The sequence below is a fragment of the Limanda limanda genome, chromosome 12 (assembly GCF_963576545.1).
Source record: "Limanda limanda chromosome 12, fLimLim1.1, whole genome shotgun sequence".
NCBI classification, from domain to species: Eukaryota; Metazoa; Chordata; class Actinopteri; order Pleuronectiformes; family Pleuronectidae; genus Limanda; species Limanda limanda.
The window spans coordinates 26625273-26648955 of NC_083647.1; the positions used below are offsets into that span (position 1 = coordinate 26625273).

A 23683-nucleotide genomic window follows, 5' to 3' on the forward strand; every position below is an offset into this window, starting at 1 on the left:
TACATTTATTAAAACGCTCACATTCATGCAGAGGCAGGGACAGTGAGCATGAGCTGCAGCTTCACTTCATCCACTTTGAATCAGCTCTTGTTTATTAATACAAAATGAACTTTGTGGTTTAAGAATATTGCATCACTGAAGTTTTCTGGTGTTCACGCACTAGAAGAAGCTTTAATTTGAGGAGGTACGACTCAGCTCTTTACACTCAGCTGGTTTCAGGAGCCAAAAAAAGATCGTAAAGGAAGAACTGCCGAACAAGCGACCCGGGAGTGAAAATGTCTCCGATATGAATCATAAATAACTCGTTGAGATTGTTTCTAACACTTCCACAGGATTTTCTAGTCTTTGACAAGAAGTTAATTTCCTGAACAACTGAAAAAAATGTGGAAAAAGAAGCAGATCCAGGTTTCAAAGTGAAGCTAACATCTATACTGCGTCCAGCCACCAGGGGGCGACCCGGATGGTTTGGCTTCACTTTGTATGGAGGAGGTGGAGAAAGAGGATGTGCAGCTCTGGTGTGTGACAGAGGAAAACCAAAGTGAACTAATGGAGAAATAACGCTTTTCTATAATTCATTTTGACGAGCAACAACGAGTTCAAACCAAGTTTCCTTGTTATCACACATTTGAAATTGATTTGCCGAATAAAACTTAAAATCCAAAAACATAGATTGTTGAGAAACTCAGAGTCTGACAAACCCACTTGGGCCCAATTGCAGCCGCTGAGATCTTCCTGTCTGCAGCTGCTCCGCCTCTGGAATCTGAATTCATCTCAACTAAACTCTTCCAGAGTCTCGCTCCTGTTTTCATCCGTTTGCTTTCAGCTCTCTGTTCTTCTCACGGCAGAACAATTCAAAAGTTTGACACACGTGGAACTATTTAACTTAATAGATCAATAAAATACAAAGAACTTTGTGATTTCTCCAGAGTGAATTTACTGCACAATCTAATCAGATAATCACTCTGACAACGTATAAAACTGGGACACGGCTACAGAGACAATGAAGCACTGAACTGAGACACATGATGAACAGCAGGTGTAAGATGAACCAAGTTTAAATCATATCTCGATACAGTTAAAAACATATTGTCATTCAAATGTAAATTGAATCTTATCTCTCTTTCCAGCAGGAAAGGACATAAAAATAACTGTTTAAATATTAAATCAACACTTTCCATGTTTTCTTTTAATAAATAAATCATCATTGTAAGTTTCATATTTATAAATATCTCTCTCCTTCAGATAAACAATCTGTAACACATGAAGCTAATTGATTTATGCCTCTGTTAAATGTCACTTCATTTGCTCCCCTACTCTGTCTATATATTCTTACACTCATAGTATATACATTATCTATTGTATAGTCAAATACTTATATTTATACCTCTACTATATATCATATCATATTATATCATATTCTCTGTGTATTCTTTGTATATATAAGTCTATATACACATATTTATACATGTGTACATGTTATTATTATTATTATATTTGCTATTATTATATATATACTGTTGCTGCCATTATTACTATATACTGCTATTATATTGGTATAATTACTATCATATATGAATATATATTATGTTATATTATATACTATATATACTATACTATTTTTATATACTGTCTAACAATAACATTACCATCATATCATCAGTACTATTACCATCATCTTGCCACTGCACCTTATCTACCTATTTATCTTGTGTTTCTGTTTTTATTCTTTCTACCTCATAGTTTTTATTTTATTGTTTTGTATTTTATTGTATTCAAATATACCGGCTGCTATGACGACTTAATTTCCCTTCGGGGATGAATAAAGTAATCTATCTATCTATCCATCTATCTATCTATCTATCTATCTATCTATCTATCTATCTATCTATCTATCTATCTATCTATCTATCTATCTATCTATCTATCTATCTATCTATCTATCTATCTATCTATCTATCTATCTATCTATCTATCTATCTATCTATCTATCTATCTATCTATCTATCTATCTATCTATCTATCTATCTATCTATCTATCTATCTATCTATCTATCTATCTATCTATCTATCTATTTATCTATCTATCTATCTATCTATCTATCTATCTATCTATCTATCTATCTATCTATCTATCTATCTATCTATCTATCTATCTATCTATTCGTCTATCTATCTATCTATCTATCCAGTTGACTTTCTATCCAGTTCACTTTCTTTCTATCTATCTATCTATCTATCTATCTATCTATCTATCTATCTATCTATCTATCTATCTATCTATCTATCTATCTATCTATCTATCTATCTATCTATCTATCTATCTATCTATCTATCTATCTATCTATCTATCTATCTATCTATCTATCTATCTATCTATCTATCTATCTATCTATCTATCTATCTATCTATCTATCTATCTATCTATCTATCTATCTATCTATCTATCTATCTATCTATCTATCTATCTATCTCTCTCTCTATCTATCAATCTATCTATCTATCTATCAATCTATCTATCTATCTATCTATCTAACTAAAATAAATATATAAATATATAAATAAAATAAATCTAAAATAATGTTCATTAGTAAATCAAACACCATTTGAAATCTGGAGACGTCCCACGGCAACAACCACTAATCACCGTGGTGGTGTGTGAGTCGTGTGTGTAGTTGTGTGTCGCTGCCTGTGGACTTCCTGTTCTGTTCCCTGAGGTTTGGCCCGAAGCGTCTGCTCAGCGTCTTTCACCGAGAGCCAGTTCGCTCCAGGTTACGTTCTACATTTCTATTTTTAGAGCCCGGAGAACCGTCGGGTTGAAGCCCGGCTGCCAAACCCCGGCGGCCGCCCGCTTTACACCCTGTCCACGCACAAGTCCCTCAGGCCCTGGGTTAATGAAGGATGTCCCAGAATGCATTTAGCACAAGGCTTAGTGTAATAGATACAGAAATAGAGACAATAGAAGCAGAAATGTTATTAATTTCTGTCATTTTAAAAAAGTATTGTCAACACTGTACTGTACGTGTGTGTCCTCAGAGAGAGAGAGAGTGAAGTGAGAGAACATTCTGCTGAAGGGAGGGTAATGAGACAGGTAGGAGAAGTGGAGCTGTGTGTGTGTGTGTGTGTGTGTGTGTCTGTGTGTGTGTGTTTTCAGAACACACGTGCAGTTTGTTGTTGTTGTTGTTGTAATACCACACATCTGCTGTTCCGATGACTTTAAGATGAGTTTGTCTCCCTGTTGTTGTTTTTTATTCCAGACGCCAACAAACAAACAAACAATAACCATAATAATAATAATAATAAGAGGAAGTTTAATTGGGCTCAAATATTCAAATCCATTTTTTCCATGATGTACAGTGAGTGTCTGCGTGGACGGTAAAAACTTTATTAACGATGACTCAGCTATGCAACAATCGTTAAGTCTGATTCTGTATTCAAGTACAGGGGGAGGAGTAAATGTATACTTAGTTACTCTTAAGTTACTCTGACCACATAAAAAAAATGTCCTTTTCCTCCCGTCTGCTTGGTTTTAAAAGAATATGGCCGAACGTTTCATTAAGTGGCACACCCCCCCCCCCCCCCCCCCGCCCCCCCGCCTCAGTGTCGGTCACATGAATAATCCAGAGCAGAGCTGCTAGAAGCCTGAAGTCTTTCCCTCCCGGCACACAAGCTGTCCTGAAACCCACGATACAGCAACAACACGACAACACAACAACAGACCAACACAGCTCCTGTTTACTCGTTCATGTAGGTTTCTGAAACACTGCGACTCAGCCGAAGCCAAGTTCCTCCTGCTGTGGATTTCAGATCCGTTTGGGAACGTGTGCGTTTGGATTTCAGCCTCCACACATTAGAATTATTAGAAACTATCAATCAATCAATCAAATTTTATTTGTATAGCCCATATTCACAAATCACAATTCGTCTCATAGGGCTTTAACATGGTGAGACATCCTCTGTCCTTAACCCTCAACAAGAGTCAGGAAAAACTACTAAAAACCCTTTTAACAGGTAAAAATATGTAGAAACCTCAGAGAGACACATGTGAGGATCCGTCTCCCAGGACGGACACAAGTGACACAGATGTCAAGTGAAGGAAAACATCAAGATAAAGGTTTTAGCAGCATCGATGAGGGTAAACATTTTGAAGGATAACTTCAATCCTATATGTCAAGCAGTCCTGCTGCATCATCATCAAGATCACGATCCAGCATCAAGATGGGATCCACTATAGTCCACAGTCATTGTCCACTGCCGCTTATCAGGATCCATCATCAGCCGCCGCTATCAAACCAACTATCACCTAAATTCAAATTCAATAAAGGAAATTATAAACACAGCTCAGATAAGTGATAATACGTCTTAAATGAGTAGGAAACATATCAGCATTCGTTCATAGTCGAGTTTGTTTGCACCTGTTTAATTTTACTCCAACATCCACGCTCCTTTTAGCTCTGATTTTGGTCTCCACCAGCTCCTGGGAGAAGCATCTGTCTCTTTAATGCTTCACTCCTGTTTGCTGCGTTCATCTGAGCTCGTTTTCTGAAGCTTCCTCACGACTGGAAACAACGCTGCTGAAGTCAAAGTATAAATTAAATGCACAATAAAACTAAAACGCTGATCAGCTGCAAGCGGCTAAAACCCTCTGTGGAGCTGCAGAGTCGTTTCTCCTCCGTGGCTCATCGTTAGGATCTCACAGAGCAGCAGGTTGATTCATTGCTTCTACAGGAAATGTGAATCCGTGGCGTTTCAGGTGGTTTATTGCGTCCAACAGTGAAATGCACGGTCATCATTACAGTGCGTTTCCTCTTCCATATATTTGCATCTTCGTGTTTAAATGCTGATGTCTGTCTCTTGACCAAGGAAATGATTTGTCCTGCGATGAGTCGTCATTAGCAACAAACCAGAGTCGGAACTCGGGGATAAAACGGTAAAATCTGCACTTTCTCCCACAGGTAATAAATCTCTGTTAGACGGGTGAGGAGGCGTCCAGCAGCCGGGGGGGGGGGGGGAGGGAGTGGTTAGAAGACGGATTCACGTTTACAGCACTTACATAATAAGAGCTCTGGTCAGTGTGGTTGTGCGACTGTGAAACTCTTCCTGCTTCTCTTCATACTATCGACATCAGAAACCACTAAATCTGTCCCAGGCCCCGAGGTGATTCTCCTGAGGCTGAAGACCGAGGATCTGCTCTCAGTTGAAGGTTCTCTCACTTTATGTCCACCAACTTGAAGTTCTTCTACACGTCCAAAGTCTCATCTCTAGTTTACGACTTGTTGTCCAGCGAATCCAAACACAGCTGAACCCACAGATGATGCTTCATCCATCAGGTACACCACGCAGGAGACAAAAGACAAACACAGAGAAATGAATTCATCCTCACATTCACACGAGGAGAAGGAGGCTCTCTAGTCAGGTTGTTCTGATTCAGAACCGTCTCTGCCCTTTAACTCTGTTGCTCGGGTCTGAGTGATGAGGAGCCTCGACTTGTTTTGCCTGATGCTCGGTGTTATATATTTCATAGAAGTCAACTCTGTGTAAGTTTGAGGAGAGAAACTTTACGAGCAGTTTGTTTCTGGAGCCGAGCAGAAACAACCCGGCATCTTGTTTGATAAATATCGTGTCAAAGAATCTGTTTGAGATTCATCAGGTTCCTCAGAACTCAAACATGTTTTTCTCACGGATGAACAAAGTTTCCTGGTTTGGTTCTTGGGAGAAGGATGAACGGGTAAACGACAGATGGAGAGAATATGGAGAGTGGTTGTTTTATTACTGAATCAATGACCCTAACCCTATCCATGTTATTATATTAGTTATATTCAAATTAAATGTCATATTATAATATATAAAAACATTTAAATCGAGACAGACTGGGACTACAAATGGCCAAAAAAGCACTGAGATAAAAAACGACCTTGTCTGAGAATAACGACTAATAATTAATATCTATTCCTAATGATTAATGGTTGTATCATTTTTATTCTGTGGGCTATTGGGATTGTATCGCATTGGATAAATGATTCAGAAGATCAGGTTAACGCCACAGTTTAGGGTTTTAGTTTAACGACAGCCAAGTCATGAAGGACCGATATGAATATCACCAGATATTTATCATCTGGGTTTTTGTTTCTCTTTGCATCCTAACGTTTCCTGTGAGGATCAAACTGCCGACTCGGCTGTAAATCACTCAGCAGCATTGAGCCGCTGTCTGAGAGTCTAGACTGGACGTGTGTGTGACGGACATAAACAACAGTGTCTTCACGCTTTATGAATCGAGAGAGAACGAGACGGGAACAAGGGTTCGGCCGCTGAGGACGTTTGAAAGAGAAGAGAGTCTCATCAGCATGTGCATAATTTAAACTGAGTTTCCGAGTCAGGCTCTCGACTGAAGAGAAAAGCTGACCCGGCATTAAATATACAATACAAACAGAAATAATACAAAGTGCTCTGGACAGTAGAGTTATTCTTTTTTGGGGAACGTGTTTATCTCTTGTTGATCTCAGATGAGAAACTCTGCAGTTTTTAAAACACAACACAAAAGTGGAGAAAATGGCATCAACACAACTGTGAAGAGACCAGGAGAGAACAGGAGCTAACAGGTGTGAACTGGGGCTGTGACCCGTCTGCTAACATGGAGGAGACGAGGTTTGAGACACCTCAGTTCTCTCAGGACGGATATGAACACCTGGTGTGTAAATTGTGTGTCTCACAACCAGGAGGAAACACACACAAGCTGCCTCCGGGCGTCACAGTGAACTTCTCCCTGCAGACCGATGCTCAGCTGCTCCTGTTCTTCAGCCTCTTCTCCTCCCTCAAAACCACAGAAACACCCAGAGCGATTCCACGGCAACACAAACTCCCTCTTCTGTAACGGACACATCGACACGTCTCTCAAACGGCTTCACACCGAACATTAACCTCCAGGAAGGCTTGATTTATTGCAGGTCTGCTGGTTAGTGTAGGTTCTTGTTTCTCTGCTGGGAAACGATCTGAAACGAATCCATTAAACCATCCTCATCTATCTGAGATGAAGGAGAAGAAACACTCGACAGGACGGAGAGGAGGTAATGGATTCTTTTAAAAACAGGCCGGAACCACGGCTTCGGCCTGATGAGCCAGACGTCTATGGTAAAAAAGGTGCATACATTTAACATTAAGCAAAAAAACACAATAAGTACTTCAAGAGAGAGAGAGCAAACGCTCAGGAATACTCTGGCGTCAGGGAAGGAAAACGGAGCGAGTCAGGATGGAATGAAGCGAGAGAATTAGAGTCAGATTGGGTTCGGAAAGGTAGAGAGAGAGAGAGGGAAGTGCTGACGGAGGCAGATTGCACGTCGGCCATTATCGGATGATTGACACGGCGAGCGAGGATCCCTGAGGCCGACGCCCCTCAGAGATCCTCGGGCTGCGTCTGACTCCGACTGAAAGATGTTTGTCAACCGTCACGTATCCAGAGAAATAAAGATCGGACTCAGGAGATCGAGTTCCGCACGCTTCACCATCATGTTCCCGTGTTTACACAAGGTATCTCAGCGCAGCCATCATCGAGATGTAAACAACATGAAAGATGTTTATTTGTATACATTTTAAACCATATGACCGGATTTGCCTCCTTTATATAAAAGTATGATTTTGAGTGTAAAAGTCGCCTTTTTAGCCTGGTTGGTTACCATGGTTCCAAATGGCCTTTGTGGAAAACGCCTAGACATGCCCTTAGGAAAAAATCTGTGAAATATTCATTTTCTGTGGTATTGTTATCAAATTTGAACCACGGCTAGTCAAGGCTTCATGCTCGGGTCCCAGTGTGTTTTCCAGCTCATAAGTCCCAGCTGGAGTCATCTGCAGGCATCTGTTTAACAACAAATATTCAGGCGGAAATAAAAACCTTCTACTTCACTGTGTTCCAACTGCTATTACTCAATGTCAGTAGTGTCACAGAAATTATTAAATCTAACTGTTCTCTTTCTGAAATGTTACAATAACATGTTGTTCACATAAACTATGCTCAAAGTACAGGTGGAATGACCTAAAGAACACCCGCTATAAAATCTAAGTAATGTTTGCGTCGGCCTGATACCAGTAGATGTCTGTTTGTTTGGCCATGGATGAACTTGATACTATTTGATGTTCCAAATGTCTATTCCCTCAGGAGAGGAGGATGACTGCTGCCTCTTCTCTGATAGGTTCCAACCACTGAACTTGTGATGTTCCGCGTGATATGGGAAGATGATGTTGTTACGTCAGATTGTTTATTTAAGACAGCCTTCCTCTCATCCATATTGTCAGACCTTCAATACCTGTAGTGGTGTTGATAGCTCTGTCCCACTTGGCCAAGTGTTTGCTCAGAAACTCTGTTTGTATTCAACTCTATTCACTGTAAATTGTTTTCTTGACCTTTAATTAAATACTTTGATATTATTGAATGTATCACGCAGTCTGATGGTCTATTTCCTCACCAGGGAATTAAAATTCCCATCACAAGTAGCACTTAGACTGATTCTGAAAGTTCAGAATGTTACCTTTCAAAAGAGACCAAGATCATGCATGTACTCCAGATGGTTCAAGAACAGCTTTCAATTTACTTTCGGTTCTCCTCAGAGAGGCATTTTAGGGGAATCTCACCCGCTGCTTCACAGGCTACAGAACTGTTCCTGAATCAGGAGACGTTGGGATGAAGCAGGTGGCGATGAAGAGTCCTGATGAAGAGTGTTGGAAACAGGAGCCGTCATCTCATCCTAATGGTTGTTTTACTTTTTAAATTGTTTTTAAAACTTCACTGAGCAGATTTGAACGGGAGCTGCTGCTGTGTAATCATCCTACATGACACACCGGGGACACGATGGAAATGAGAATCCTGTCTCTGCTGATGGAGATTTTATTCCCTTCCACACAAACACAGTTCAACTGAACCTGAAGTTTGAGGTTCAGAGGCCTGTCTGCCCCCCCACCCCCCCCCCCTTCTCAGCCTGTGAAATCTAAACAGAAACAAAACCACAGATTTTCTACAGTTTCTCTTTTTAATTGCTTCTTTTCAAATTGCAAGAAAATTACCTGTGATAATAAACAAGAACTATGGAATTTGATGATGATTACAGGGAGAAGTTGAGACAGTTTCATTAAATAAATTTACTCTCACAACTTAAACTGTTGCATTCACATTTATAACTATAGCAACATGCAGTGGAAACTTCTCCTCTTCATCAGTGGACGTGTTGGGGAAAGAGAGGGACCACAAATATGTTACATACTGAATTCTGACCTTTACAACTATTTAAATAATTGTATAATGTTTATTTTCTCCTTGTTTTCACTCTTTACTTATCTATGACATTTTTTATTTTTGTATCTGTGCTCGAGTGCTGCGTGATCTTCAAATTGCTTTCAATTGTTTCCTGTATCGCTTCCTTCTTTTGACTAATTCCTATTGTTTGTCTTCAATTTTTTATTTTTAAAAAGCATCTTGTGACCTTGTTTCGAAAAGTTTATTATTACTATTATTATAAAATGGGAGTATAATTTCCATTTCACATGACACAGTTGTTATTTGAGATGCAGCATTTGTCTCAGATCAGACTCACAGATGATAATAGTCAATTATTTCAGCTCTAACATCCCAGTCACAATAAACTTTGAGCCAACTTTTCTAGGTCAAACTATTATTGCTTGATTTTATTCAGGATCTCAACAGCAAACATCAAATGAGCGACAGATAAATCACCGATATAGACTATGATCCGAGGTCATGAATCTACCAATCAACAGCAGTGAGGGCAGTGAACGTTCAGACGTGATCGATACAAAGCTCCACTTCCACAGAAATCTGCCTCCTGTATAAAGATCATTTCCTCTGGATGAGCTCAATCAATAGAATATGTGTTCAATATCAATATCTGTTGTTACCGCGGCGATGGAGCCGATCGATCCTGAGTCCTGAGTCATGGGATCGAGAGACGACACCTGAGAACAAGACTTTCTCCACAGGTACATGTTGACCTTAACATGTTGACCCACATCCACAGCAACACACACAAACACAACTTCTTACGATGCTGGAACTTAAAGTAAAGAACGTCTACCTTCGCAGACTGATGTGGCCAACGGGCACAGCGGGGGGGTTCAAACACACGCAGAGGCTCATCAATAAATCATAATCTATAAACAATGGATTTAAAAGTTGCACACAAACAAACACAGCGTCAGTGAACTGCTGCTGAGCGCCGGGACACTTCCTGCCAGTCGGGAGGAACCAGGACACAATGAGGCCACTTGGATCACCTTTATAATTCATAGTGTTATTTAGCTGTGAGAATATGAGGAAGAATGAAAATGAAACTCTGTCAGGACGAGTAAACAGCGACAGACGTGTTGTGGGAGAAAAGCAGAGGAACGGACGAGAGAAGGAAGGAGAGAGAATCGGAGGATGTGTCTCTGAATAAACCGACTTTTAATAAAGGGAGGGAAATGAAAATGAAAGGAATCTACCTTCTCATTGCCGAGTTCAACCCTTCACACCCTGATCTTCCTCTTAGATTTCCCACTGGACGTCTCAGGCGTCTGTAATAAAGCTCTGCTGGTTGTGACTGACAGCCGGGGGGGGCGGGGGGGGGGGGGGGGGGGGGGGGGCGTCTCCGAGCTCCTGGACGATGAGCGATGTCAGAGAATATCAAAGGTGGAAGGCCGGGGGTGTAAAGTGAAGTTTGACCACTTGACAAGGCTCCAAAAGCCAGATCCTCCTGCTCGCCCCCTGCTGGCCGGCTGCGATAACGCTCATGAACCCTGTCTCATCCGTGTTAGCAGGTTGGACACAGCGTTATGGAGCAGAACATGTCTCCTCCGACAGAATGAGAATCCAGACGGGTCGGAGTGAAGCTGGAGACTTACCCTCTTGCGCAGGTTGCAGGTGAGGAAGAGGTTGCGTGAGAAGGAGTTGGCGAAGGCCGTGTAGAACTCCAGCACCTTGAGCAGCGCCTCCCTCTTGATGACGTGGAGGTCGCAGTAGGTCAGCGCCCGGACGTTAGCACACGCGTGCGCCAGGGTCGTCTCCTTCCAGAAGACGTCTCCGAACACGTCTCCTTTACCTGAGAGGACAGCGGGACGAGACGAGGACAATCAGAGACAAACAGATCAAGAGATACAAGAAGCCCGAGACACATACATGTTGATATTGGACGAGCACATGTCATCATATTGATCAAATAAGTCAGTTTAATGTTAGAAAAACAAATGAAAGGGTAAAAGCAAACTGCTGATGGACGTATGTTCACTGTAAAAAACTGCGACTGCATCTCTGCATGAGCCAAACACTCTTATTTTAGTCCTTAGCAACCGTTTTACCTGCCCCTAGCAACCAGAGCTGCTGGTTCCACCATGGACATCGTCAGCCGCTGATATCATGAGATGTTTTTACAGGTGCAGCTTCAGATCCAACGTGATCCGAGTGAAATGAAAAGGTGAAGACGTGCCAGAGACCAGGAACAAGGGAAATTGTTCTTTTAAAAAAATTGGGACTCACAGATAACTTGAGCTTGAAAAGAGTAAAATCTAAAATGAGTTATGGTTTGACTGGGAACAAAAAAGTCAGGTTGTGGAATGTAAAATAAGAATTTTAACAGAACAAACTCTGCTGTGAGGAACAAAAAGATCAGAACACGAAAAACCTTTTCTCCTGAACTTTCTTTGGATTTTCTGTTTGACATCAATGTTTTTGTTCTTTTCTCTTTCTGCTCAACGAAGGTGGATTCTGCTGCTGATCATATCGACACAGTTCTGTGCTTTTTAAAGGAAAATATGATTTAAATATAATAGTTTTTAAATCATTTCTACGTAGAGAAGTTGTGTTTTTCTTAGGAGGAGATAAATAAACAAACCTCTTGAGCAGCTCTGACCGTCTCAAGGTTTTCTCCGCTGGCTTCCCCCCCGACGCAGCCACCTGGACACTTGACTTATCAAGTGCCAGCATAAATTCCTCATGCTAATCACCATGTTTACACTTCGTCTCCTCGGCAACGCCACCGTTTCCTTCTGATAACAACAGATTTGTTGTGTTAGGAATCATATTAATAAACAGGAACAAACGTTTTCATATTTTATCCGAAGCAGAAAGTGATTCTGGACGGAAACATTGTGAAAAACCTGATTTCAATCATAAACAAAAAGTCAAGAAGTGGAATTGTACATGTTGAGAACATTTTGTACAAGAAGTAAAAGATGCTTCCAGATTATTTCCCCTGAAGAGATTCACTCAGGAGTCGAACCCGGGTCTGACGAGCCGTCACACAGACGTACAGAGCTCCAGCGGGCGAGCCACTGCCTCTGATCTCCTTCCCTCCTCCGAGCCCTGGGGGGGGGGGGGGGGGGGGGCACCCAGCAGCGCCTCAGGCAGCAGGACTCGTCTGCAATGAGCTCCCTGGAGACCTGCAGCCTCTCGCCAATTAGGACGGATGTTGGACTCGGTCACATGGGCTGTGGGCGGGCAGGCGGGGGGGAAGGGGAGGGTGTGCACCCGCTGTGACACTGCGGTGTTAAACATCCCAGCGAGGACTGTTATGATGAAGTGGGCAGAGGTGGAAACGTTGGTGTCATGACCCCCTAACGCAATGTCTCACCTGAAGGTACCGCCCACGAGGAAGAGAGAGAATCCTGGAGCAGAGCTTTGAGATATTAAAACCGGTTATTAATCAAATCTCATAGAATAATTGCTGATTGAATTTAGCCAACAAAGATTTACAGAATTTATAGATTAATAAGCATTTGCCATCAAACAGTATAAATAACATCATGAGGACATCATTAGAAAATAGCGTCATAAGAATATCTAAAATTTTCCTGATTGGGATATAAACACAACATAGAAAAGGAGGTTAAAATGTTTTATTTTGCTTTTATGTCTTTGACTCTGTGTTGTTGTTGCTTGTTTTCAATGCTGCAGGTTTGTGTTATGAAACTTTGCTCATGGGTCGTGGAAGATTCACATGTGTCAGATACATTTTGCTGACGAGAACACGTGTCAGAGACATGTTCTCGTCTCGATCAACTCGCAGTTAACATCGTGACAAATATTTTGAGCGCTCATGAATCTTGTATCTGCCATCAGCAGAAAAATAAATTGCCTGTGGGCCGGAGTCTGTCCTGGCTCGTCTTTATCTGTCGGAGCAGGACGTCTGTCCAGCAGGACGCGTCTCAGGCTGAGGCTTCCAGCTGCTGATGCTGCTGGAACCTCTCAGGTCATTATCCTGCAGGAGACATTAACATCCAGCAGCATTCAGGATCCGTATCGTAAACACGATACTAATATTGACATGTGAAGCGTTTCTAATAAACCTGATTTTCCTCCGAGGCTTCAGACCAACGTTCACGTCGGAGCTTCACCAGGGAAAACGTTTATTTATTTATTTATTTCCATTTCTAGACTCGAGTTGATTGATGAGTTTTTCTCGGTTTGTTAACTGCAGCGGAAAAAAAACAATAAAGACGTTTAATTAGACTCGTTCTGTTCTCGGGGGGATTTGCTGGAATGTCCCCAAAACGATCAGTGTATTAATCACCACCACTTATGCTAATGAGGCCATTAATTAAGATAATGAAAGTATTGATTACCACGTTCGACTGTGTCGGGTCCAATGAACACACGGACAGTATTTACATCATGGAGGAGGAGGAATTGTTTTAATGAATTCGTTTATTTTAGATAAATATGCAAATGTTTGCAGCTCGGTTCTTTCTAAATGTGATGAATAAGTGTTTTATGACCAGCTAACGTGCAAAAGTCGTTAGACAATCGCGACAGTTGAACTTTAATTATGATGAAGAGGACGTCAGGTTGAAGATTAGATTAGATTAGATTTCTTTATTTATCCACACAACGGGGAAATTCACTTGTTACAGCAAAAAAGAGAAAAACAGAATTTAAATAACAGTGCCGAAGCAACAATAAAAAAGAAAGATCAAAATATATACACTACTAAACTACACATAATGAGAGTAAAAATATACAGAAAACAAAAACAAAAAACAACCTGCAAAACAGACACTGTGCAAAAGCAGGTACTGGGGAGAAAGTGGAATGATGTAAGTGTTATTGTAATGAAAACAAAAGTATTATAAGTAATATTGCAACAGTAGTGACCATGATACAGAAAAAATAATTAATTAAAAGTAAGTGACCATAATATAAATAATACTACAAGATAGTATAAAGGAAAATATAAATATTGCAATGTAACCATTATAAGTGACCATGATATAAATATAGATGTAAAGTGTTGAATATTATTGTGCATAGTAGTGATCTGAGTAAAAAATAAAAAATAAATAAGAAAAATAAAAATACAAATACAGCTATGGTGAGAGGTTGAGTGGAGATAAAGATAATAGACAGGGACTACAACATTATCAGGTGGTCCTGGTGTTGTAGAGGAAGTGAACAAGTGTGGAGGAAATTATTTTAAAAGGTTTTTACTTGACTTGAGATTGTGTAGAATGCTGAAAAATAAATAAACTAAAATGCATTTCTGTTTATTTATCTGAGCTTGTGTTTTAGTACAATCTTCGATGTGTAATATTCCTGAACACCAGTGGCTCTTCTGAGGAGAAACGAGACCAAAACCATAAATTTACTCCAAACAGAACAACTTTTAATTTGCTTTTTCCTCTGGATTGTTATTTGAGTCTTACCGGGATGTTGTGAGGTTAATATATTTCTCCTTTAATCCTCTGCTCCCTGCTGACGTGTTGCTCGCTGGGCCTCGACATATTGCTGTGTGGATTGAAAACCAGACTGAAACCCTCTTCTCATAACCGAGCATGAATAATGGATCAAGTAAAATTAATCAGCTCATCGCTTTGGCGAAACAAAGAAGGAGGGCGAGGGAATCTTCCTCGGACGGAGAGCAGAGGAGAAACCATCGATAGAGAACAACGACCACAGGGCTGCTTGTGTTCGTCTGTTAATTCGGCTGCTCGCTCGATTCTGAAGGTTCGAACGTCCAGATAATAAGAGAGGAGCCGACCAGCTCTGCCTATAATGATAATAAATGATAATAATAATAAGAAACTGTGTGTTTATTTGTTATTTTCATGATGCCAACGGGATTTTTCTGGTAACATTTCCACTTTAACAACGAGCTCCACCAATCAGAGACATCGCCACGACACCTGAGGATTATGGGTAGTGTAATATTTCTCCTTGAAATTGCGAATAAAACATATTTCGTAATGCATCACAATCTCATAGCTTGTGGTGAGTCTACCTCGGATGGTTAAAACATTACGGGTGATTATCACTAATCCCTTAGAGTAGCGTCTGCACTGGAGGAAAGAGAAACTGAAAAGCATCGTGCGTCTCTTCTGAATCTGGTTAAATGTTTAAGTTGCATCATCGCAGGTTTCTGACCGGTTTCCGATGATCAGGATCTTTAATTTAAATCAGGTCAAACTCTCTGAGCTCGACTCCTCCTGCCTGTCGGAGAGAGAGTCGAGTGGACGATGGGACATTAGAGGGTCATTAGTTACGAGTAATTACTGCCACGGTATTGCCTTGTTACTGTGGGACAAGTGTTGTGTTTACGTTCTCCTGTGTGTGTGTGTGTGTATGTGTGTGTGTGTGTGTGTGTGTGCGTGTGTGTGTGTGTGTGTGTGTGTGTGTTTGCTCGTCCACGCTCGTATATGTGAGATGTCAAAGTGTGTGATACCCGAGAGGAAACTCATTTCACAGCCCGTCACCTGAAAGTAAAGAGTCATAACAAACACACACACACTGATATTCATATCTGCACCTTTGTGGCTCGAGTGTGTGTGTTGTCAGTGTGTGTCAGTGTGTGTCAGTGTGTGTCAGTGTGTGTCGGTGTGTGTCAGTGTGTGTCAGTGTGTGTCAGTGTGTGTCAGTGTGTGTCAGTGTGTGTTTGTGCACCTGATGCCAGTGGACACTAATGAGAGCAGCCTGTAGGATTCTCATGAGGCCGCCTCCCTCCTCAGCTCTGGGAAATCAGTGGCTTTAAAAACCAACACTAACCCTTCATCTTCATCCTCCTCCTCCTCCTCCTCCTCCTCCTCCTCTTCTTCATCTTTTTCCCTCCGTCCTCTTCTCACTTTGCCTCATTTCCTCAATCTTTTTAATCTTCGGAAAATTCTCTCTATCGCTTCCTATCCTAACCTTTCCTCCCCCTTGTTTTCCAATTAAACTGCCCCTTCCTTCCTCTTCATCCTACCTCACATCCTTCCTTCCTCTTCATCCTACCTCACATCCTTCCTTCCTTCATCCTTTCCTCGCCTCCTTCTCTTCTTGCACACTACCTCTCTCTGTCCATCTCTGCTCAGCCCTCAGCTTCCTCACCTTTTTCTTCTGCCTCCATCTGCTCCAATTTCCATTCCTCCGTTTCTTTGACTCTCCCTTCGTCTCTAATCTTCATCACCCCTCTTCTCTTCCTCCTGCATCTCATCTTCCTCCTTCCCTTTCTCCCACAGTGTATCTGTTATCTTGTGCCTGTTCCCAGCCTCCTCTGCAGGGAGCTGAAAACAGGAGAAGATCACTGGAGCAGGTAAGAATCCCCCCAAAAAATCTCTCATCCGCTCTAATCCTCTTGTCCTCCTCCTCTGATCTGTCCATCCCCCTCCGAGCTCAGCTGCTGCAAACCGTCCACGTGTGTTCAGATGGAAACGTTACAAAACAAGTACGGGTGGAGAGCAGGTGTTTACTGCAGGTTTAAAGAGATTGTGTATTTCTAAAGTCACGGTTTCTCAAACGATTTACATGAACACACAGATGCACATAAACCTTTGAGTTTTTGGACGGTGATTTAAACGTCATTTGGCTCAGAAGAAAAGGGATAAATATCCAAATGTCCGTTAGCGGAGGTTAATATTCATGAAGGTTAAAGTGCTGAGAACAAGAAGAGGAAAGGAGAAAGTTCTCTGAAGACAGAGGAAACAAGTGGGAACCGAGTGCAGACGTGTTGAAACAATATTCTCCTGGTGATAATAATCCCGTCCGTCTCTCCGCGGCAACAGAAGCAGCTGATGACAACCGCTGATTAATGTCCTGGACGTGATGAGGCAGTTTGATGAAGACTGTTCTAAGACTCGGCGACTAATGAGGTTAAAGAAGAAGAAGCTTCAGATTCCTGTCCCTTCTAAACAACATGTCTTCCCTTTTCTTCTCTTGCTCAAAACCTCCTCTGTTATTTCTGTGGAGTTTTATCTCTTTAATATTCTTTTTCCTCTCCTGCCTCCTGGTTTCTTATTTTAACTGCTGCTGCAGCTCATCCTCAGGATCTGCTGCAGTGGATCTGTGGTTCTAACATCACGGATCACGATCTCACAGCCGAGCGCTACGGCTCCGATCGGGAGCGGCTGCAGTTTGTGTGGGAGACGTCCGGAACCCACATCGTCCTCAGTGCTGCAACATGGAGTTTACAAGGATTCCATTTACAGATAGAAGCTGACTGGTTTTTGATTATTAAAAATATGCATCACTGGAGGTTTCCAGCACATTTCCTGAACATGGATTTACTCAAATGTATAAATATAGATATATAGTCGCTCAGGTAAACTGCAACTAACATTCTGCAGGAAACCATTTCTCTTCTGGACAGAGGAAACCAGGAGGTAGAAGTAGTTTTATACATCGACAGAGTTTCTGTTGTGATGAGGGTGTAACCCAGGTTAAAAGAGCTGAGGTATAACATAGGAAAATCAAACTAGATGTTTAAATATATATAATATATAATAATAGGCCTGAGAACTTAATAGAACTTTTTATAATTCTGTTGTAGTGATATAGTGATATAACAGATAACTCAAATAGAAAGTAAACAATAATATTAAGTTACAGTTTAAAACCAATTTAAACAGGAGTCAAAATAGAATTGATAAAACCAAAAATAGGAAACGGTAAATCTTTACTTGGATTGAACTTCAATTTAATTCATATGATTTGTATGTAACATGTGTGTTATGTTAGTTGTATTGTAAATGTGTTATATGGTACCTACGTGTTATTCTATCTAAAACTACTTACTTTTCTATTCTTATATAAAAGAAACCGGCATTTCAACTAACTCTATTGTCTGTGGTGTGTTCACTATATTTATTATTTCCATTGTTTAACTATTTTACTGCTCCTGCGAACCTAGGAACTGGTCCTGTTAACCTACTTAACTGCAACTAGTAGTAAGTGTTACAAGGGGATGATGCAGAAAAAGTTCTTGGTGATTTTCTCTCTGCACGACTCTGTTGTCGAGTCAAACGTGTTTTTAACAGTGTCGTCACAATCTCACGACTTTACAGACGATGTTAACAAAACCGTTAAAACCAGTTTTCAGTTGTTTTTCTCGTCCAGGACTCGATCAGAATCTAAGTTGTCGTCATAAACTTTTAAAACAACATCAGTGGTTGTCAGGTCGACTTATTTCGTTGTCGGTCTGTAATGATTCGTGTGTGTTTGTCTAAATCTTAACGACTCCCATCAGGTTCGTCCTCGCTCTCGTTTCACACGATGATCTCTCTCTCTCTCTCTCAGTAAACGCTCTTCAGGAGCCTGATGATGACGAGCTGCTCTTCATCGGCTGCTGAGGACGTATCTCACCATCACGTTGTCTGTGAGCTCGTCTCGATGAGAAACTGATTCTCAGAAACGATCCCGTTAGCGTCTCGTCCTCCTCGTGCACGTGAAGGACGAGGCTGCAGAGGACGGTTCGTGTTCGATTCCTGAAAGTCAGACACGACGTCACACTGTGGTCATGTGACTCCATGCTCAAGTTCACACGCCCCCTTGTTCTCTGTGGATTAATGATGTCTTCAAAACTCAAGCATTAGAATATTAGAACGACAGCTCTGTTCTCACATGAGAGTTTCATATGGTTTCTTGGGCAAAGAGAATTATTTTTGAAGACATGCAGCAGATTCACTTTCTCCCTGAAACCCACTGACCCACTTTCTATAAAAATGAAAGTATTTTCTTTTCTTCTCTACTTTATTGTCAGCTGTTCTGAAAGCTGTGTCTGAACTCAGGGGCTGGATTTGATTGTGACACAGCGACAGGACTAGATTGTCCCATTTCCAAATGTTCCGATCCTCGAGTATCGATCCATGTTGTAGTCCCTGTCTATTATCTCTATCTCCACTCAACCTCTCACCATAGCTGTATTTGTATTTTTATTTTTCTTATTTATTTTTTATTTTTTACTCAGATCACTACTATGCACAATAATATTAAACACTTTACATCTATATTTATATCATGGTCACTTATAATGGTTACATTGCAATATTTATATTTCCATTATGCTATCTTGTAGCATTATTTATTTATATTATGCTCACTTACTTTTTAATTATTTTTCTGTATCATGGTCACTACTGTCGCAATATTACTTATAATATTTTTGTTTTCATTACAATAACACTTACATCTTTCCACTTTCTCCCCAGTACCTGCTTTTGCACAGTGTCTGTTTTGCAGGTTGTTTTTGTTTTTGTTTCTGTACTCTCATTATGTGTAGTTTAGTAGTGTACATATTGTGATCTTTTTTATTGTTGCTTCGGCACTGTTATTTAAATTCAGTTTTTCTCTTATTTTGCTGTAACAAGTGAATTTCCCCGTTGTGTGGATAAATAAAGAAATCTAATCTAATAACCCCCCCGTTAAAACTTTAAAGGCCACTGGAAAGTTCTCATCATGTCCATCTGTCCTGAACTGGGACACAGGACAGAAGAGGGAGGAGGAGAAGACTCTCTTTCGTTTTTATCCTTCCCCTTCTTCCGAATAATCAAAAAGATAAGATCGAGATCTTGTTTAGCTCGACTTAAAGTGAGGGCTGGTCCCCGGCTGTGTGGAGGCAGTGGGAAGGGAATGTGAAGTCAGTGGTGCAGAGTTTCACTGTTTACGGCTGAATTATCAAGAAAGAGATAAGATGCTCCGAAGGTGGAAGAACAACGCTCGCACACTCCTGTTGTTACACACACACACACTCCACACACACGATGCTCAAAGTGATGCACAAAACCGTTTCCTCTGCAGAGAATCTCTCTCTCCACCTGATGAATCCACCACGGTGTAACTCACTCATCTGGAGTTTAAAGACACGAGGAGCTGGATCTCAGTTTATTGCCTGGACCAGAAAACCCTTTCTAACCGTGTGCCGGACAAATCAACCTTTTTTAACCCACTTTAAAATAACAAAAGTTGAGTTGGACTCATGTGATGTTTCTCAGATCAATGATAAAGAAACGTTGGTGTTGAAGAGCTGGTGAAAGTCTTCTTCTGCATTAAATCCACAACACGGCTGCAGCTGACAGTTAGGGTTTTGTTCATAAATGTTCAGAAAGAAACAACATGACAAAGTCTAGGACGTACAACAAACAATATACGATACAAAAACAGCTTTCAATCCACATGTGAGTGTCACTTTTCAGGAGTTTCCTTCTCCCATCTGATAAAGGACATGACCACGTACCCAAGATGGCGATGACCTCGTCGTCCTGGATGACCTCCAGCGACCCGGACACCACGAAGCACAGCGTGTCCACGCTCTCGCCGGCGTGGAAGATCAGGTCCCCGGGGGCGCAGTGGATGGTCTGGAACTCCACGGCCAGCGAGCGCAGGCAGCCGTCGCTCGCCAGGCGGAACGCCGGATGTTCGTTGAACACCTGAAGAAGAAGAAGGAGGAGAGTTCAGTCGCTGGAGTTCAGCTGTTTCACCTCATGTCAGAGGTTAGAGAGGAGGAGGCTGAACTCTGACCTGTGATTAACTGAACTCGTGCTGATTGAAGTCTCAGTGTTTTTAAACCTTTCTGAGCATCAATGTTGTGTTTCTCTCTTTTCCAGACGGTTTCAATTAACATGATTTTACAGTATAATCAGAATATATTGGGATGCGAATACTTTTACTTGTCATAAAGTACTTATACGCTGTGATATTGCTGCTTTTACTTTTAGTTACTTCCTTCATCAGTGTAATCAAATTATAGCCGAACAATAACTTTAAACACAGAAAGAATCTTTCTACAAAAACTATTAAAGTTCACAAAGTTAAGAAGTGGAACTTGAGTTTAAAACGTTGTCAACAATCAGTGAGGACGACTCATTTCGATTGGATTCAATAATTCTGAATTAAAAATAATTTTACGATTACAAACCTTTTTCTTCCATTTTCTATTGTTATTCTGATGTTTAATAAATTGTTTTCTTGCCACTTAGCTTTGTACGATTTGTTTTTTTTACATCCACAGCTACACAACCACAGCTACACAACCACAGCAACACAACCACAGCTACACAACCACAGCTACACAACCACAGCTACACAACCACAGCTACACAACCACAGCTACACAACCACAGCTACACAACCACAGCTACACAACCACAGCTACACAACCACAGCTTCACAACCACAGCTACACAACCACAGCTTCACAACCACAGCTTCACAACCACAGCTACACAACCACAGCTACACAACCACAGCTACACAACCACAGCTACACAACCACAGGGGTCCTGACAACAATTTAGCTTTGTTTTTCTAATAAATAAACTTTCCCATTATCTCATCGTTAGTTTTAAATTCTAGTAAATTTAAACAATTTAAAAAAGAATCCATGTTATTTATCGATTTCACATCTTTTAGCTTCAATAAAACTCTGCTCTCACAATTTCAGTCAATTCTTCTGGTCTTTTTCTCACATTGACAGCGACACAAGGTGCATTAGAATATTGTGTATTATATTATGAATAACACAAATTATTGTTACTCATATAATTAGTTTTTAACAACAGATAAAGATTAACAGGAGTTTATTCACCTTCCTGTTGAGATGGACACAGATGTCAGCTCGCATGTCCTTGGGACAAATGGACAAAACCTGGAGAAGAGACAAGAGGGGTCAAACAGAATCAAATTAAATTAAATTAAAGGCAAATCCAAGTCCCACTGATTGGTTTTGAGTGATATGATATAATAACATACACATGTTCTATCTCAGCTGCAGTTTCTGAGGGTCACAGGTTCACAACACAGGATTTTTGGAGGTAAATGATGTAAAACCAGTTTGAGCCTGGTGACTGGTTGTGAGGCTCCACCAGCATCTCCCGCTGGTATCACGTGACCTCGTGACCTCTTGACCTCTCACCTTCTCCGTGTCGATGCCCTTGGACATGGACCAGGTGGAGACGATGTAGTCCATCACGCGCTCGCTCAGGCCCGTGGGAACCTGGTAGAGCTTCAGGAAGTCCCGCACGTTGTTCAGCATCTCGTGGTAACGGTTGGTGTTGGCGTACATCTGCTGGAAGATGGTGGTCACGTTTCCAAAGATGGTGGCGTAGAGCAGAGCTACAGGGAGAGCCAGAGGGGGGGGGGGTTAAGTATAACACACACACACACACACACACACACTCTGGAGCCACATCTCTAATTTGTTTTCATGGCAATTTCTTCCTTTTTTGTTTTGCTTTACTAATTTCCTTCTTCTTCTTGACCTGAGGTTCTCTTTAAAAAAGTTCCTTGAATTTAACTTGAAGAAACAAACACACACACACACACACACACACACACACACACACACACACACACACACACACACACACATATTCTTAAGATGGTAGCTTTGTGGAAACTAGTTGTTTGGATCCAATAAATAATCAATAATCAATCTGTAAAAACACTTAAGAGGCAGAACTCAGCCGCTGGATGGAAAGTCATGGATTCACTTTACAAAATGCACAGATTATAAATCTTAATCCTGATTTATAGCATCTGAAATACATCTTGATAACACCCAAGACTTTCTTTGTTTGTTTAAATGCACGCAAATAGATGTTTCCACAGTCTGGGCAGTAAAGTGTAAGAAGTGTCCCAAACATTGTGCAGAATCATTACATCAAAATCCAAACAACAGATTATCAAAACCTCAAAAATACATTTAAAAACCACAAACTTCATATCGACACAAACAACCAACGTAACCGACCACGGCTGCAGCTCGTGAAACAGAATCAAAGTGGAATGACAGTCGATCACATCCCTTCACCGAAGCTTCACCACATGAAACCACATCTACTTTCACTACATCTGGATTGTGTTGGGCTCTGCACCAAGTCGCACACACTCGCACATCAGCCCCTTAAACATGATTCATCTCTTTCAACAAGATCTGTGAATCATTCTCTGAATAATCCATGAAAATGTTGGACAGTCTCACAACGGTGAAGAAAGCCAGAAGAACTTCGTGGAGCTGCACCGAACTTTAATGAGTTCCTCCACTGACTCGTACCACATCCTCCCAGTTTCATAGTAAATCATCCTGGAGTTGGTGCGTAACCATGGAAACCAGCAAACAAACGCAGATGAAAACACAACCTCACCGTTGCCACACAGCAAGAAGGTTCCTGGTTTGAATCCCAGTTCGTCAGGTGCTCCAGATTAGAGTAAAGACTTTAACTGATAAGCAGTGTGGATAATAAATAGATGTCTTGTGTTGTAAAGGGAGAAACTGTTCCAGGAAGAAGAACAGAACTTGTTTAAGCAGCAGTTATTGATGAATTCTGGGGAAAATATATGAGCATGCTGATTGAGGATTGTTCATCTGTTCATCTAGACTATTTCCATTCATTTATCCATCAATTGTAAAATATGTTTACAGACGATTCCAATTGTTTGGCTAACTATTTATATCTCTGGCATTGCATTAGT

At 41.0% G+C, this 23683-nt stretch overlaps 1 protein-coding gene across 1 annotated transcript in view; it reads right to left on the bottom strand.

Annotated features, from left to right (window-relative positions):
- kcnh5b (potassium voltage-gated channel, subfamily H (eag-related), member 5b) overlaps nt 1-23683 on the bottom strand; it is a 102093-nt gene that overhangs the window by 16316 nt on the left and 62094 nt on the right. The window contains exons 9-12 of the mRNA XM_061082835.1: nt 22125-22324; nt 21798-21857; nt 20448-20640; nt 10879-11075 (exon numbers count right to left, since the gene is read on the bottom strand). Of these exons, the coding sequence (XP_060938818.1) occupies nt 10879-11075; nt 20448-20640; nt 21798-21857; nt 22125-22324 (650 nt within the window). The remainder of the gene's footprint in view (nt 1-10878; nt 11076-20447; nt 20641-21797; nt 21858-22124; nt 22325-23683) is intronic.